The sequence below is a fragment of the Vigna angularis genome, chromosome 2, assembly GCF_016808095.1.
Source record: "Vigna angularis cultivar LongXiaoDou No.4 chromosome 2, ASM1680809v1, whole genome shotgun sequence".
NCBI lineage: Eukaryota > Viridiplantae > Streptophyta > Magnoliopsida > Fabales > Fabaceae > Vigna > Vigna angularis.
The window spans coordinates 29,223,764-29,243,099 of record NC_068971.1 but is presented as its reverse complement, the minus strand read 5'-3'; the positions used below and the strand labels follow the sequence as shown (position 1 = coordinate 29,243,099).

Sequence of the window (19,336 nt, the reverse complement as noted above, 5' to 3'; positions counted from 1 at the left end):
CGGATAAACTAAAATACAAAATCCATCAATATATCCATATCACAGTTATTTATAAAAATTAACAGTTGTTATTTCAGGTATAGCATGGTTAGGGATCATGAAAGACAAAGATTTACTTTTGTTTATATTTTCTTTTTGGAAATTGGCCAGCCTTTAGCGGATTTCTTTATATATATGTTTCTTATTATTATTTTGTATTATATTCAATAAAATTTATTTATTTATTTATTTAATAATTTTTGTAAGACAATTACAAAAATATATGATTTTTTTTTTGTAAAAATTAATATTAAAGTCATCAAATAATAATTTATTAAATAATTAACAGAAATAAACAAATGACAAAATGAATATTTGATTTTGTTTTGCTTTTAAATAATAAATTAAATTAGTATTAATTTAGATAATAAATAAAATAATATAATGTAAATGAAAATTAATTAGTCTTGTCTAATTTTATAATATAAATTGTTATTAGTAATGACCATTGATATACAAATTTAATAAATTAAACTCAAAAGGAAAAAATATTATAATTTAATTAATTATTAAAAATATAAATAATTATTTTTAAAAATATAATTTATTTTCATACTCTGAACATTATTAATTACAGTTTATGAAAATTACGGTTTTATGCAGGGACTAAATTGCAAATTACCTGTCATGACTGGTTTTATCCTGTCATTAATTTTATTCGTTCATATATTTTACTAATATATCTAATGGTTTAATATGTTGATCACCGGTGGATCCATAAATGAGTATCCACGGTAGAATCCATGGACATTTTTAACCCATCATTGCCTGTTTGTTCCCCAATAACAAAGTAAAGCGTAATTTGTGACCCAAAAGAAAAAAAGTAAAATGCAATATGCATGATTATGCCCTTTCATGTGGATGACAATAACACCGAACATGGACATAAGGACATGCAAAAGAAAACAACATCATATCCACACGCAAACAATCTTTATTTCTTCCTTCATTTCCTCGCATGATCTTGTTCAAGTGTCAAAAGTGACAAAAAGGGAATAAAAATATAACGAAAAAACTACTGAAGGCCAAACAAAAAATTATTTACTTGAGGAATACGCAGTCACATACGCAAACATGGATGGAAAAACGTGTGAATCAAGACACGCCATAAAACAAAATCTAGTTATATATCTGAATAAGTGGAAATGTGAAAACTAAACAAAGCGTCAAATCAAAGAAGATTTTTTTTCAAAAAAAAAAAATCAACGTAGATTTAAAAGAAAATTATTGAAATTTAATTTTTATTTAGTTGATAAAGATAAAGACAATCAAACATAATTCTAAAAATATAGACATTTTTTATTTTTATGAACTCTAATTTTAAATTATATTTTAACATAAATTTTCTTATCATATAAATGACGAATAAAAAAAAGTAAACTTATATAGTAAAATATTATCTTTATATAAATAGAAATTAGTATTTTAACAAAAGTCTACTAACATTGTGCTATTGTCTCATCTTCATCGTGTACGCTGACCTTCTTCATATTCATTCCATATTAAAGATTTTTACTAGTCCGTATACAACACTAAAATTTATTACTCCTTTCCTAATGTACTAATTTTTCTTTTTCCTTCTATATTTGCTCCCACAGAAAGGTTTAAACATTAAATTAATACGGTTTAAATGAAAGTAGTTTATTTTTTTTCAAATGTTAATAATAAATTATAATTAAAAATTACAATCACAATACATTTTTCGTATGGTGACAGTAGTTACAGTTGCATCATTCCTGACGTATTTTAAAAATATAAACCTTGTATTCTTGAAATGATTATTATAATACCTTGTGAGCTTCCTGGACTTCTCCAAGTTGATTTCCATGTTCCTTTTCCATCCTATAAATACACAAAGTCCACGGCTATTCTGCCATCGTTCTCAATCTGCACGAAAAGCCAGAGATCAGAAAAACAAGTCCAAAAAGCAACGCTTTTGAGTTGTGCTCCAAATTGAAAAAAAAAATGCAGAAAGAACAAGAAAAAGAGTATTTAGATTCGATGACGTGTCCAAGCTTCAACTACTACACCACCGTTCAACTCGCTGTTGTCGATAATCAAGTCGGACAAGATCACATCAGGACTCTAAACGACGACGCGAGTTTCGAGTTTGCGGCGTTTCGAGATGAAGCCTGTTTCGACGACGCGTTTTTCCCCATTTTCAACCACAAGATACCAAGTACGCAAGGGAGCAGCATCGCCGGCGGACGCGATTCCGGCGCGGCAGTCCTCCGGTTCCCTATCACCGGAGACGATCTTCACCGGAGCGAGCACGATCTGTTACAGGTTCCGCTGTCGGATTCATCGTCTTCGTCGGAGGCGGATGAATTGGAGGGAGTCCCGGCAGCTACTTACTGCATGTGGACGCCGAATTCGCCGAGAAAATGCAAGAAGAGCAATTCGACAGGGTCGTCGTCAAAGAAGTGGAAGCTTTTTGATTTGCTTCGCCGGAGCAATAGCGAGGGGAAGGAGTCGTATCTGTTCCTGACGGCGGAGAAGAAAAGGATGAACGAGCGGTGGAGCATAGAGGTCGCTGAAAGACCGAAAGGCAATGGTTTCGCTGAGAAGAAAAAAGCGGCGGTGACAGCGCACGAGGCTTTATATGTTAAGAACAGAGAATTGAGAATGATTAATAAGAAGAAGTCCTTTTTGCCGTATAAGCCTAACTTGGTTGGGTTCTGCACAAGACGTTTTGGCAAAACATTCCCTTCATTCTGAAGATTATGTTCGATGAATATCTATTTTCAATTTTTCTTTCCAGTAAGAAAAAAAGGGATTAGAGAAGTTAGATTAGATTAAGTTTGGTCTTTCTTTTTGGCATTTTTATTTTACTAATCATGATTCATGTAAAAAAGGGTGAAATGAATCAAATGAATGATTTATTATTAAACGATCTTTGTTGAAGAAGCGGCGGAGGGTGAAGTGTCTGTTGAGTTCAAATACGGGTCTTCGCCACCAAGCTGGGCCAAGAAAGCGAATACTTTTTATTTTTGTTCAAAGAAAAGGGTTGGTAGAGAAATCATCATTGATAACAAGAAAAGGCGAAACTGAAGGAATCGTCTACTTTGAAATGAAAGGAATAATCGATCACGGAGTTTATTGGCACAAAAATTGTAGGACCGAGAGTCATTATAAAAGTATCCTCTTCAAAATTATTGGAAGGTCAAACTGCAGTTTACTTTTATTTTTTTTCTTAAGTGCTTTATGTTTAGAAATGTATGATCATAGTATTGCGGCATCTCTCTCTTAGACCTAGGGTTTATGCTTGAATTTTATATACGTATAAGTAGAACGTACTTGATTTTCTGTAGCGTGTACAGGGGTATCTAGCATCCAAAGTATTTTTCTTAGGAAAATACTTTATTTCTTTCTGAAGTTTCATTCTAGAATTTTTTAATGAGAAAAAAAGTCATTCAATTGTTTTAATTTTGCTACAGAAATTAATTTAATTTGATAAATTGTTTGTTTTTAGTTTAATGAACTCAAGTGGTTCGGTGAGACTCATCATTTTAATTCAAAATTTATATTTTACAGATGTTCTCTCTACATCTTCACGTATTCTTCCTGTACCTCCAACTTTGCCATATTATTCTTTTGACTGTCTGCAATTCTATATAGAAATCTAAAAAGAAATTAGAAGAATTGACTAATCACATTCTTTTTCAAAAATTAAAAGCAAACCCTACACCCCTACACCCCAAAGCTCATACTTTGTGCGCCTCCTCCAAAATCAAAAAGGGCTCTCTTTGTCTCTCTTGCGTCCTTCTTCAAGTCTCCCTCTCTTTGTTTCTGTTTGTGTATTTCCCTTCCTCCCTCGGTGTAGCTTTTCCACTTTGTGTCTCGGTGCGTTATTTTTTCACCGGGCTCGTGAGCAAGGGCAACCACATTTCTAACTACGGTACAACCATAACTGACATTTAAAATGTGATGGATCCTTAACCGGTGTTTGAACTGCGGTTAAGGATCGTCGGCGTTCGAATGTCGGTTAAGGTTCAGTCGTACTTTGAAGTACGATGACCCTTAATCCACGTTCGAACATCGACGATCTCTTAAGCGCATTTCGAACGCCGGTTAAGGATGTTCCACTATTCTAACCTCAAATGCGCTTGAATGTTGCTTCGATGAAAAACCGAGATCCGACTACTACTCAACCACCGGAGACCACTAACATAAGACTACATCAAGACACCGAGACTACAAACACAAGGGACCACAAATCTCCAAACAACAATCCAACACGAGAAACAAAGAAGAAGCACAATGAATAAATGAGCGAGGAGGTGGTGGGATGCAGGTGTGCACAAAATTCGTTGAGTTTCATTTAATGCAAGGAGTATTATGAAAAAACTTGAAGGAGCAAGAACCCTGAAAGTAAAAGGAAAATTACTCTTTACTTTTTATTTAATTAAATTTTTAATTTGTAATAAATTTGAATATTTTTAATTGAGTTTTAATTATATTTTTATATTAAAATTTTATATTTTTAATAGAATATTTGTTTATTTTTATTACTTGTTTTTATAATCAACTAAAGGAGTAAATCATTTAATGAATGGACAGGTAGTAGTCTACTCCAAGAGAAGATTGTCTTATTGTCCGATGTAAAGTTCAATATCGTTTACTGAATGTAAGAATAAAGTTAGTCAATTTAAAATTATCTTCAAGGAATTTAATTGTAACCTTAGTAAACCAACACTTATTAAGTTTGCAAAAAAAATATAAAATTAAAGGGAACACTAAATTAAAAGGGGTTATTTTGAAAACGGTATTAAAAGAGTGAAAAATAGATCAATTAGAGAGAAAAATTCTCTCCAAATTTATTCATAGTTGAATATTGAATATTTTATTGGTTATCCTATGATTATTATTCATTCAAATTTTGAATAGGTTTAAATTAATAAGTAAGCATAAATTAATTTAAGTACTTCACATGTCTCCAATATACGTGTGATATTTTTATTTTTTTTGCCTCTTAAATAAAACAAATAATATAGTGTTAGAATTAAACAACTAATAAGAATTCAAATTAATGAACAAAATTGAATCATCGGTTTTAAAACAATTGTAAGAGTAGATATTAGAATTAAAAAAAAAGAATAAATGGTTTAGTCTCCCTTATACAAAAGTTGAAGAGCAACACTTGAATTGCATAAAACCTTATAATTCATCATTATAAGCTCACGGCAAAATTAAGCTAGAAAGGCTTAACCTTTCGTGAAGAAAACAATAAATAGAATTACAAATTATAAAATTGAAAAACAGTGGTGAATGGTGTAAAATGTGGAATGATGAGCATTTGAGTAATGGATGTGTCGTGTGTTTGTGTTCTCCTTTATTTATAGGGTTCTCTTAGTAACTGAAATTATTTGAGATACAATCTAGGCTTCTATTAATTTGGTTCAAAGTAAAATATTCTATTGTTGATGATTCAATATGGCAAAAAATCCAATGAGATTAAAGAATAAGTTCTAATGATGGACACATCAAATGATCTAGTGGTCCATACATCAAACAATTTATTGGTCTAACACATAAGGCAATCTAATGTTCTACACATTAGATGACAAATGGTCTAGTAGTCCACACATCAGATGATATAGTGGTCGATACATCAAATGATATAGTCTATTAGACTTGTCATAAATTAGCTTACGTTTTCAATCTTCAAAAACACATTATTTATTTAGTAAGCTCATAATTTTAGGTTTACAAAGCCACTGAAATAATAAATAAATCAAATTGCTAGCATCGTCCATAGGTATAATAAACTACCTATCATTTGTATTAGCTATAGACATTGTATGAGTTTGCTTACCTTTGAACTATACACATGATAAAACATTTAAAAACAATCAATGTATTCAATATATGTCATTTATCATGTCCATTAGACCATCTAATGATGTAAGAGAGTGTTGGGATGTACATGAGTGTGTGATTGATGAGTAAGAGAGTGAAATAAGAGTATATGAAGCTTGAATGCATGCATGATACTTTGGTTATGTTTTCTCGTGATTTAGGGTTGTGTATGTTTGAATACATGCTTTTGTCCAAGATGTGTTTCGATTTGGCAATAATCGATTATCATTAGCTATAATCGATTATTTTCGTGTTGATTGTGATTATGGTTTCGGGAATAATCCATTATTTAGGATGATGATCGATTATCCTTTAATGTGTGACATTTCTAGGAATTTTACCTGATATAATGAATTGTCTTAAGTGATAATTGATTATCAGAGTGTCTTTTTGTGTAAATATGAACCTTTTTGGGAATAATCGATTACCACTTATGATAATTGATTATCCTAGTGCATTTTGGTTAAAAATGACGAATTTGAGGAAGAATGGATGTGGACCAAGCTTGAGGAGCTGTGGAACATGATGATAATCAGAGAATGAAATTAGTGGATATGTTTAGGGTCAAGTTTGACTTGTGGTTGAGATTGGAGCATGAATGAGTGTTGGGATGTACCTGAGTATGTGTACTTGTTGTACTTGGGAAATCCTGGTGCTATCTGCGGATAGGTGCTTCATTTTGTCTTGTGTACACAGGAAGGGTTGTTCGGATATTGAACCTTCCTTTTGTGGGGGTGAAGGTGTCTTCCTTGTCCTTGTATGGCAAGATTACATGTTCCTTAGCTGGATTATGAGACTACTCGAGTGTATTTGTATGGAAAATCTACATATTAGGCTGTAGGAGTAGCTACTGCTAGTGAGGTAGGGTACAAGAGTGTGACTGATTCTTTCCATTATGGTGTTTATGGTACGATGATGCTTATGGTGTTGTTCATGATTAGGATAGTCATGATGATGATGTATCTATGATGATGATCATGGTATTTGAGATGCTCCATATGCTGCTATGTTGATAGTGGTGTTACTATAATGGTTATAGTAAATAGTTAGCATAAGTGTTAATGAGTGGATAAACTAATGGTTTATATGTGAGATGTTATGGATGACATCAAGGGTTGAAGATCAAGAATCAAGAATTGAGTAATTCATTATTATTAAGTTGTTATGTTAGAGGATTAGGAATATTGTTGTTATTACTGTTGGGTATGAGGTGTTTATGGTTGATATATTCAATATGTTTATATCTTATTATTATTATGATTGTTTTATTGGTAGCTTACCCCATACGTATTTGTGTTTGTATGTTGTGAATGATATTATCGATGACGATCATATAATGTTATACGTGAGTAGATGATACTACAAATGATGTTAAGGCATGATATATTCGAGAGATGACGGAGGACAAACTTGTGATCTTTTATTTAAAGTTATTACGTTTTAACTTTAAGACAATGTAATTGGAGTGATTTTATTTCCTTTGTTATTTCGATTAGACTAGTGTTTTAGAACTACTACATTTTAAATAAATTATACATGTTTAAATGTTGAGTTTTTTAAAATACATTTCCGCGTTATGATAAAGTTTTGAATTTCAAGGAATGTCTCTTATATGCCCGCTCTTTTTGTATGCTCAACATAGTTGCTTTACGAGAACGCAACATAGCTTCTAACTCTTCCTTAAAGGCTACATCTCTAGAAGAAAGTCAAAAGTTCTAAGTGATGGGGAAAAGGCCAAAAAATATAACAACTTAGAAAAAGTAATAACGTAGTGGAAATTCAATCCCCCTTCTTGCGAGAATCTGTGAGGAGCACCAAACAAATAGAACAAAAATAGAATCCAAAGCACAAAGAGATATCAACAATTTTTAACGTGGAAAACCCCTCAATGCAAGGGTAAAAACCACGAGTCGTCCAGACCAAAGAAAAATCCACTATAATCAATAATAGAGTACAAAAGAGTCTCCAATAATAACACCAAATGATGTGATTAATAAGCCAATTAAAATAAGCACAAATGCTTACCAATGAGAATAAAGAAGATGAAAATTCTCCAAAATAAGGCTGCTGGTGCGGGATCGATTTCTCCTAATCTAGATCTTCGATTGACAATCCGAACGGTCAAAATGAAGAACCATATGTCTGGAACCTACTGTCAAAAAATTAGCTCGATCCAACAGTGAACGACTTCACAACGACGAAAATACCAGTGCAAGTTTAGGGTTATGCGGGAATGACTTTCTCTCTTTCTTTTTCTCTCACTTGACTTTTGTCTCTCTTCAAATGACTCTAATGTGCCCTACTAATCTGATCCATCTCAATTTAACCTAGTGAGACCTAATGATCCACATTATTTGGGCCTATTCTCCACATAGGAAGGGAGCTCAATAACCCAACACTAAGTAAGAGATCTTTTTCAAAGAAGTCTATATAAAGCAGTTTGCATGAAGAAAAGAGAAGAACTTTCACTATCAAGAATATTTATACGCTATCTACTATCTCTAATTAAAACTCTTAAGACTTTTCTTGAAAATATCTTTTTACAAGTTTTCAAAAGTTCTTTGTATTGATTTTATACCCTCTCTAAGAGAGTTATCTTCTATCTTGTAAGATTTTAAAAATACATTTGTTGTATTAGATTCAGAAGTGAATTCAAATACTTATAAAGTTTAACTTAACAAAGTTAAACATTTAAGACAGTTGGTCAGTTGGTCTAGTGTTGATATCAAGAGTGGTGAAACTCGTCTAACTAGTTTGATTAGTTTGTAAATCAAAAATGGTTAAACTCATTTTTAGTGAAACTCCTTAAAGATTTTTAAGAGAAAAGTGAACGTACAGTTTGAATGAATCACTATAAAATCAAATATGCTTTTATATCTTTATGTTTAAACAAGTTTTCTATTCAACATTTTCTTTAAACCTAAGTGTTTAACTATTATTACATACCGCTTAATCCCTACAAGATAATATTAAACATTATTTGAAAAAAAAATTTAAAATACATATTTTTCTTGTGTTTTATGAAATATTACTTTCGAAATTATTAAATTTGAGATAACCATAAATAAATATCGAATAAGGAAAAAAATATAAATGATATCCATTTTGATTTAAAATCTTTCTAATTTTAACTTTTTGCAATCATACCTTATTTATTGATATATCTTCGTGTCATTTTACTTTACTTAACTCTTTCTTATTCTTCTATAACTATTTAGATTTTTCCGTTATTATGGAGTTGAAGTACCTTCAACCAATTTATGAAACCTACCTTTTGATTGATTTGATTATTCTGATATTTTTTAAATCATGATAAAAATATGTATTTGAATTTAATTTTTTAATACACATGACTAATGATAAGTTAATTTATTTATTTATTCTTAAAATTGAAATTCCATCGTCCTTACTCGACATGTTCAATAATAAATTTGTTTACTAAACAATATATATTGAAAATATTTATTGTTTAAATGATATAAAATATATATTAAATAATTTTATTGTTTAAATTATAGAAATTTATAATTTTACACAATTTTTATAATTTGTAATGTTTGTGACTATTTATATAATCTGTGATTATTTTAATCAATTTATTTTAAATAGTAATTTTCCTTTTTCATATTTATGTATATTTTTTAAATGAACGTTGTTAATCAGTTATGAAAAAAATAATGTGACGTTAAATGATTTCTCACATATGCATATACAAAGTCTGTGTGAAAAATAGGAAAAGAGTTATTTAAAACATTATTTTTTATTGGAGAATGTATAATTTATTTATAGCATTTATGAGAAGAATTACTGGTCTTGTGATGGATACATTTGAAAGTGTGAAATTGTGCATTGGGATCAAATAAGAAAACTAAGAATTCATCTTATTAAATATCAGTCAGGTTTAATATGAAGGAAACTAGTTATATAGTTTTTATTTCTAAATGATATAAAATATATTTATTATTTAAATGATATAAAATATATTTATTATTTAAATGATATAAAATACATATTAAATAATTTTATTGTTTAATTAAATATGATCTTCAGAAGGAAGTAGATTCCTTGGATAATGTTTTTGTAGTGGAAGGTGCGAGAAAATCAAGAAAATATCTTCAACAGCGGCACCGTCAATTTAGAGAGGCGCCAAAAATCTTAGAAGAGAGATATAGTTGGATTCCTCCGTGGCATGTAAAGTTTAGAAAGTGTGTCCCACGCAATCGCCACGTGCACCTCCCATTCTCTTACCCTGACCCGTGCCCTCTTCAGCAATACGTTCTAAATTCTCAAACAATAACAATAATAATAGGAAGAGAAAAACGCACTTACTTCACATGCTCTGCTTCCGTAACCATAAACCAATCATACCTTCAATTCAAGCTTCTCCGCCATAGCCACAACCTCAACCATGCTTGCACTGCAATTTGGCACGCGCCCTCACTACCCTCCTTCGATGTTCCTGAGCAGTTCCAACGTTTGTTCATCCTCTCGCATCCTCTACAGCAACAGAAACAACCAGGGGTACCTTGTTCGCTCCAACGTTGGAACCCTCAACCTTAGAGTTTTCGCTGCGTCTGGCAACTCCTCATATAAGATGAACCTCAACGAGTACCTCGTCACTCTCGAGAAGCCCCTCGGCATTCGGTTCGCGCTAACCGCCGATGGCAAAATCATCGTCCACTCTCTCACCAAAGGGGTACCCTCTGTTCATTCTTACCTCGCTCTGTCCCAATCACGTTAAGATCTGTTTCAAAAAAACATTGTATTTTTTGGATTAAATAAGTTTTTTTTACCTCTAAAATTTGGAAGATATATCCTAAAATCATTTAACCTATATGTACATTTATTTGTTTATTTTTCTGATGGTAGGGTAATGCAGAGAGGTCCAGGATAATTATGGTAGGTGATACTTTGAAGAAAGCTGGCGATTCGTCTCAGAACACTCTCGTTGAGATTAAAGACGTTGGAAATACACAGTATGCCTCCTGATTTTGCTCTAGCACATGTTTGGAAACCGTTAAATTCAGATAACTGTAATTATAATATTACAATAATGTGACTGTAAAACTAAAAGTGTAATGCATGCCGATAAAATTTCACGCAGTAATATCTTTTCATAATGTAGGAAAGTGTTAACTTCGATAAAACTTTCCCTTCCTTTCATTTTCTGTTTTGTTTTTATCCAACAAGAACAATTTCATTCGATTCCAGGTATTGGAGTAAAGGCACGGACACCTTAAGTGTTTTTCAGATTGCACACCATACTCCTCTTTTCTTTATCTGTACACAAATACCTTTCATTGCTTGAACAACAGTACACTGCCCCCACTTTTACATTGCTCGAATTCCTTAATTGTTGGAAAAATATTACATTGTGTATGGTTTGGTGTACCTGTAAGAGACACATTATTGTAAATATTAAAGAAGCAATAGAGTTGTGTGCATTCTCAAAAAAACCTTAGCGATGCCAATGTGATTTATTCTACGAATAACTTAGGTTTGAAATTGTGGATGCAGTTACATAGTTTCCTTGCAATCTGTTGTGATCCTTGAAACTCTGGGAAATTGTAGACAAATGTAATTTGTGTGTAGTCGCGATGATTCCAAAATCCATGACACTGGCCAAAATCATGGTTGCGGAAAGTTTCTGAAAACCTTGATATAACCATTCAGGAGAATTCACTTGATAACCCAAGTGGTGGTTCGTGACACCGAAGTGCTTACTGGTGGTCAATAGGATTGAGAAAAGACAGAAGATTGGCATTATGTCATGGATGCTTTAGTTTCAGTGTTTCAGCTTCTGCTTGATTATATTTTTTTCTATTAATTTAAAAGAGAAAATTTTCAATTCTATCTCAACATGGTATTATTACTTCTGTACCCTTTTACTCTACTAGAAATCAGTTCAAAAATCGCTTAAAACGGAGTGAAGATACTTTTTCATGGACCATCACAATGTATTATGTTCATCAGTGTGTTGTTTTTATTTTTTTCAGTCTTTTGGTTTCCTCAGGAAGGTGCTAAATGAGCAAACAAGTTCTTTTAGTTTGGTTCTTGAGAGGCCCACATCTCCTTTTCCTATTCAAGTACTGCACAAGATGAATGATCTCGAGATAGTCTTTAATAGAGGGCGAGTTCCTATTGTCACATGGAACAAGACCCTATTGGCATCAAATTTACAATCATCTAGTGAGAGCAGTGCGAATTCTGGATTTTTGATGTTCAACTCAAAGTTTCTCAAACCAAACGCAAACAAGTTATTGGGCAACCAAAATCAACGTACCATCACCCATGGTGAGAGAAACTTCTTTGCTGAACACACACCACAAATTGCTTGTGTTTTTACTGAAGAAGTGTGTGGAGATGGAGATTGGGGTCATGGAAGTTTCCCACTCGAGGAGTATATTCAGGCTCTAGATCGTTCCAAGGATGAGATGTATTATAACCACTCTCTTGGTATGCGTTATAGTAAGGTATAGCATTCATTTCAATGTCTTTATTACAATTTTTTGTTTAATAGCACACTTTTTATAATACTTATAAGATATTGATTTGTTATATATAATTAGATTACAGAGCAAATATATGTGGGATCCTGTATACAAACAGAAGATGATGGAGAGACGTTGTCAAAAGTTGAGGTATGGACATTGCCACCTTGATTTCATAAAAGCCTCCCTAATCCTTGTTTAATGCCTTATAGTCAATGTGCAAATGAATTGCTTAATTCAATCTTCAGTTCTGAAACTGGAATGTGTTTAATATGAAAACATTTCTGTAGCTGTCAAATATCAACCAATATTTGGCATTTAATTCACTGCAGTAGTTTGCTAACAAAAATAACTTCCGCCCTGAAGTATTTTTAGTCAAAGGTATGTTGTGGCATGAAAAGTTTTTGGATTCTGAATGTGCACAGTTCTTTCTGTTTTTAGTTAGTTACTATTAGCATCTCCTAAGCTAACAGCGAGTCCTATCTTTTTATGTTCTTAATTACCCTAAAAGTTGTTTCTTTCGTACTATAATAACTTCTATACGAAGTTTTCCTTTTATATCAAGCATTATATCCTCGTCATTATAGTAGGAATATTTCTGCTGCAGGGAATTACTGCTGTTCTGAACTTCCAAAGTGGAACTGAAGCCGAAAATTGGGGAATCAATGCAAAATCAATCAATGAATCTTGTCAAAGGAATAATATTCTCATGATCAACTATCCTATTCGGTAATATTGGGTCCAGAACATGCTAGTTTATTTAAATTTTGCAGAGTTTATGTAATAATGATAATTTGTCTTCTTTTAGGACATCTTCATCAAATAACTTAATTAAGTACTTTGTGAACACTTACTTATGATGTAAGTGTATTTTTTTCTATATTAAAAAAACAAATTGCTATAAGTTAATTCTTTTTTTTTTCATATAAGATTTAAGCTATTTCATGATTGGAATTAATGAAAATAGCATATGGACATATCATAAACTACTTTTGTAATCTCTGTTCCAAATGTCTAGACAAGTACTTATATCAACAAGATAAGTCCAAATAGGCTGTAGATAAGTTCTTCCAAATGTACTCAAAGTACTTTTTGAAAAAGAGGAATATAAAACATGAGACAAGGATTGAATTATGTTTTTTTTTGTTTTTGTTTTTAAAGAGATTTTTAATAGAATAATGGATTTTATTTAGAAAACCTTTAATGTACTATGCAAAGAAAGGTTAGTTTTACAATAAAAAATTATCATATTAGGGCTAAGGCGATACATTAGAAAGAACTCTCAAGAATCTGTTTTCTGTAAATTTTACAAATTAAACCCTACTTATATTAGAAAAAAAAAGAAGATAAATTGATGTAAGGTAGATGTAATGAGTAGCATTAGGGGGCCTGTTAGCAAAGTTAATTTTCATATTATTTCTAAAATATATAGTAGTCATTCGTTGCCAATTTGTTGATCAGCTTAAAATAAGAAGCTAGTGGATTTTTTGGGACCTAGGAGAAGCTAATGGATTTTTGGGGACCTAGGTTTATAAATGTCAGAAACCGTGATTGGCGTGATAGAGATTGGCATGGTGTATTTTAGGAAGTTTTATATTTGATGTGCTGTATTTTTTGTAACTGCCTTTATTAGGTTCATTTATGTTTGATTGATCCGGTAATCACAGGGATCTATCCTTAGAATTAGCAGTTCATATTTCCTAAAATATGCTGCAAACTTATGTATTTATATAGGGGTTAATAACCTCTTAATTAAATAAGAAAGAATTCTATTCCTTCTAAATTTGAGATGGTATCAGAGCTCCCGATCCTTGGGAGTCTCTGACCGTGCCGTTAAACCTAAACCGCAGCCTTCATTGCTGCGCAACCTTTAACCTAAATTGCAACCTTCATTGCTGCGCCACCTTTAGGCCTTGTTACAAGCCTTCATTGCAGCGCAACCCTCTCTACCTTGATCCCACCTAGGTATGGTTGAAGTTGTGAATTTGGAGATGGGGGATAGACTCTAGACTGCTGGAGAATTGCAGAATGTTCATTCCGCTTATCGGTTAAATGGGAAGAACTACCTCAAATGGTCTCAAATCATTAAGACCATCTTGAAAGGGAAAGGGAAGATCGGTGATGCACCTGATGAGACTGATCCCAAATTCAAATCATGGGATGAAGAAGACTCCACGATCATGGTGTGGCTGTGGAATTCAATGGTCCCAGAAATCAGTGATACCTGCATGTTTCTGAAATCAGCAAAGGAAATTTGGGAGGCAGTCAAACAAACTTACTCTAAGGCCAAGGATGCTGCCCAAATTTATGATGTAAAAGTGAAAACCATGGCTCCCAAACAGGGAAACAAATCCATTACAGAATATGCCAATCAACTCAAGTCTCTATGGATGGAATTGGATCACTATCGAGTTATAAAAGCAAAGTGTTCAGAAGAATCAGCAATTCTAAAAGAGTATATTGAACAAGATAGGGTCTATGATTTTTTGGTAGGCCTAAATCCTGAGTATGACCAGGTCCGAATTCAAATCCTGGGAAAAGAGAAAGTCCCAGGGCTTAATAAAGTGGTAGCCATTATCCGGAGTGAAGAAAGCAGAAGAGGGCTGATGCTGGAGACTTCAACCACCGAAAGCTCTTCAATGATAGCTGAAGGAGGAACAATCATGGTTGCCAACCAGAGGAAAAACTGGGTTCCCAATATGGAGAAAAAACATGAAGAGATTTGGTGTACCCATTGTAACAAGCCGCGCCACACAAGGGAAAAGTGCTGGAAATTATATGGAAAGCCCCCAAGCCGAGAATAGGGGCTGAAAGATGGAAAGACCTCAAGTAGAGAATGGGGCTCGAGAGGAGAAGATGGGAAAACCCCAAGCCGAGAATAATAGGGGCCGAAAAACCCAAGCCGAGAATGGGGACCGAAAGGAGGTCCACAGAAGAAAGAAGGGCAAGGGCAAGCATACATTGCTAATGGACAAGGTGAAGAAGTTGTCCAATTGAATCATGAAGAGATAGAACGAGTAAGATCCATTCTTAGTAAATTGGAGAAGCCCACAGGTACATGCTCCTTGACATATTCTGGTAAGTTTCCACTTTTGTTTGGGCTCAATGTTTCAGATACACCATTTACACATTACTGGATATTAGACTCTAGAGCCACTGACCATATGACCCCTCTACCCAAATACTTCTCCACATATTCCCCATGTCCTAGCAACAAGAAAATTTCCACAGCAGATGGAACCCTCATAACTCCAGCCGGACAAGGAGACGTCCAAATAAGTCCATCTATGACTTTAAAAAATGTCCTTCATGTCCCTAAACTATCTACCAACCTGATTTCTATACAAAAACTCATCAAAGATCTTTCATGAAATGTTGTTTTTCATAGCAACACTTGTATATTGCAGGACAAGAACTCAGGGAGGACGATTGGACATGCTAGAGAATGGAATGGCCTATATTACATGGAGAATCCTAATCTGCCTAACAAGAGTCTCATCTCTAAATCCACCATGAACAATAAAGAGAAAGCTCAACTTTATCATTGCCGGCTAGGACATCCGTCATTTCGAGTTATAAAATTGCTTTTCCCTTGTTTAAAAATTTAATTGTGGAGAGTCTCCATTGTGAGGTGTGTGAGTTTGCGAAACACAAACGTGTACCTTTTCCCATTAGCAACATGATGAGTCCTTTCCCATTTTCCCTTGTTCACACTGATGTATGGGGTCCTGCATATGTTCCTAATATTTTTGGTGCAAAATGGTTTTTAACATTCATTGATGATTGTACCCGAGTGACTTGGGTTTTTTTACTGAAACAAAAATCTGAAGTTAGCTATGTGTTTGTCCAGTTTGTCTCAATGATTAAAAATCAATTTGGGGTCCGTATCAAAAGAATTAGGTCCGACAATGCCAAGGACTACTTTAATCTTGTACTAAACTCTTTTTGCCAAAAGGAAGGGATAATCCATGAGTCCTCATGTGTGAAAACACCCCAACAGAATAGGATTGCAGAAAAGGAAAAATGGTCACCTTTTAGATCAAGGGATTGCAGAAAGGAAAAATGGTCACCTTTTAGATCAAGGGATTGCAGAAAGGAAAAATGGTCACCTTTTAGATCAAACTAGAGCTCTATTTTTTCAAAATCATGTTCCTAAGAGATTTTCGGGGAAGCCCTTCTTACTACCACCTACCTAATCAATAGGTTACCTACTAAAGTTTTAAACTCAAAAAGTCCCATGGAAGTTTTATCCTCATTCTATCCACACGTAGACCCTACAAATAAACTCCAACCTAGAATATTTGGGTGTGTATCCTTTGTACATGTTCATAGTAATGAAAGGGGAAAATTGGACCCTAGGGCTGTCAAATGTGTTTTCTTAGGGTACTCTACCACACAAAAGGGGTACAAATGTTTTCAACCCTTTTCCAAAAAATTCTGTGTCAAGAGATGTCACCTTCAACGAACAAGAGAGCTACTTTAAACAGCCTCATCTTCAGGGGGAGAATGTAAGAGAGGAAGATGAGACTCTCATGTTCCCAAACATGACGTTTGGACCTGAAATTGGACAAATGGCATTGTTGTTCCTGAAATTGAGGGAAGAATTGAACCTGCACCTGAACCAGCGATGATGGCGGCGGAAAATTTGGGAAAAATCTAGTATATTCAAGGAGAGAAAAGGCCATTCTAGAACCTGGCAATGTTCAAGAATCCAACCCACCATCACTGCATGAGGTAACACCTTCAAATCCTATAAATTCCAATGATTCTAATGAATTTGTTTCTAAAAATCTAGAACCGCAGGTGGACCAAACTCTGGACCTACCCGTTGCCCTTAGAAAGGGAACTAGAACATGCACCCAACAACCATGTTACCCATTATCAAATTTCTTATCCTTTGAAAAATTCTCACCTACTCATAAAACTTTTCTCACTAACCTCAACTCCACACACACACCTTCCTCTGTATCTGAAGCATTATCTAACAGGAAATGGAAACATGCCATGGATGTGGAAATGGAGGCGTTAAACAAAAATAGGACATGGGAACTTGTCACCCTACCTCCTGGAAAAAAACCAATAGGGTGTAATTGGGTATATGCAATAAAGTATAGGGCGGATGGGACCATCAAACGTTACAAGGCAAGGTTGGTGGCCAAAGGCTTCACTCAAACCTATGGAGTTGATTACTTGGAGACATTTGCCCCGGTTGCTAAGATGAACACGGTCAGAGTAATATTGTCACTAGCAACAAATAATGATTGGGATCTGCATCAGTTTGATGTGAAGAATGCTTTTCTACATGGAAACCTTGAAGAAGAAATATACATGGAGTTGCCCCTTGGTTACAATGGACAGGTTGCTGCTGGAACTATTTGCAAATTAAGAAAGCCCTATATGGACTGAAACAATCCCCTAAGAGCACAGTTTGGAAGATTTACCAAAGTTACCAAAGTTATGCATGTCTGGGCTACAAACAAAGCCAATGGGATCACACATTATTTATCAAACATTCAGTTTCAGGGGGAGTAACAATTCTATTAGTATATGTAGAAGACATTATAGTGAGTGGAGATGACAAAAAGGAACAGCAAGTGTTAAGCGAATGCCTTGCCACTGAATTTGAGATCAAGACACTAGGGAGGCTTAAATATTTTTTAGGAATTGAAGTGGCTCATTCCAAGAAAGGAATCTTCATATCTCAACAAAAGTATATTACTGACTTGCTTAAAGAAATAGGGAAGATAGGCTGCAGACCAGTAAGCACCCCAGTTGATCCAGTGGACAAGGAAATGTATCAAAGACTTGTGGGCATGCTTATTTACTTATCTTACACTAGACCAGACATTGCGTTTGTTGTGAGTCTAGTCAGCCATTTTATGCACCAACCAAAGGAAGCACATTTACAAGCTGCCCTTAGAATTGTCCAGTACTTGAAAGGGACCTTCGGAAGAGGGATTTTGTTCAAACGAAACAGGAGTGTAAGTCTTGAAGCATATACAGATGCAGACTATGCAGGGTCAGTGGTAGATAGGAGATCAACCACGGGATATTGCACCTTCCTTGGTAGAAACTTAGTGACTTGGAAGAGTAAAAAACAGAGTGTAGTGGCTAGATCAAGTGTTGAAGCAGAATTTCGAGCAATGGCTCACGAAATATGTGAACTTGCTGAAGATTATATTAGAAGACTTGAGGATAAAGTGGGATGAACCTATGAGGTTATATTGTGACAATAAATCTGCAATTAGCATAGCCCACAACCCGGTGCAGCATGCTAGAACTAAACATATTGAAGTTGATAGACACTTTATCAAGGAAAAACTAGACAGTGGCATGATTTGCACACCATATGTATCCACCCAGTGGCATGATTTGCACACCATATGTATCCACCCAGAACCAACTTGCAGACATACTCACCAAGGGGCTGAACTGCATTAACTTTGAAGGATCATATCCAAGCTGGGAATGGAAAACACCTATTCACCAGCTTGAGGGGGAGTGTCAGAAACCGTGATTGGCGTCATGGAGATTGACATGGTGTATTTTGGGAAGTTTTATATTTGATGTGCTGTATTTTTTGTAACAGTTATGTGCTGCCTTTATTAGGTTCATTTATGTTTGATTGATCCCGTAATCACATGGATCTATCCCTTAGAATTAGCAGTCCATATTTCCTAAAATATGCTGCAGACTTATGTATTGATATAGGGGTTAATAACCTCTTAATTAAATAAGAAAGAATTCTATTCCTTCTAAATTTGAGAATAAATAAACACCCTTTTGTAGTTGGGGTGCAAGGGATCAAAATTACAATTTTAAGAGTTGTTTTCCGTTGAAGCTTGTTAGCTAAGAGGGAGTGTAGTTACCGTTATTACAATTGGTATCAATTTTGTTGGGTTAAAATCGTATGGATTCTTATGAGAAGAACCTCTCTAGTCTTCAAG

At 34.0% G+C, this 19,336-nt stretch overlaps 2 protein-coding genes across 2 annotated transcripts in view; both read left to right on the top strand.

The window, feature by feature from the left end:
- The first annotated feature begins 1,829 nt into the window (after nucleotides 1–1,829).
- LOC108328575 (uncharacterized) lies at nucleotides 1,830–3,194 on the top strand. The gene has a single exon (XM_017562455.2). The coding sequence runs from the start codon at nucleotides 2,005–2,007 to the stop codon at nucleotides 2,755–2,757; it is 753 nt and encodes a 250-aa protein (XP_017417944.1). The 5' UTR covers nucleotides 1,830–2,004; the 3' UTR covers nucleotides 2,758–3,194.
- A 6,992-nt stretch (nucleotides 3,195–10,186) lies between these two features.
- Nucleotides 10,187–19,336, top strand: part of LOC108327472 (phosphoglucan phosphatase LSF1, chloroplastic) — a 31,889-nt gene continuing 22,739 nt past the window's right edge. Inside the window, exons 1-5 of the mRNA XM_017561168.2 lie at nucleotides 10,187–10,594; nucleotides 10,768–10,874; nucleotides 11,912–12,371; nucleotides 12,468–12,539; nucleotides 12,997–13,118. Coding sequence (XP_017416657.2) covers nucleotides 10,307–10,594; nucleotides 10,768–10,874; nucleotides 11,912–12,371; nucleotides 12,468–12,539; nucleotides 12,997–13,118 — 1,049 coding nt within the window. The 5' untranslated portion in view covers nucleotides 10,187–10,306. The remainder of the gene's footprint in view (nucleotides 10,595–10,767; nucleotides 10,875–11,911; nucleotides 12,372–12,467; nucleotides 12,540–12,996; nucleotides 13,119–19,336) is intronic.

Excerpts from the sequence above, each read along its gene's own strand:
- LOC108328575 (XM_017562455.2), top strand. The coding sequence starts at position 2,005 with ATGCAGAAAGAACAAGAAAAAGAGTATTTAGATTCGATGACGTGTCCA.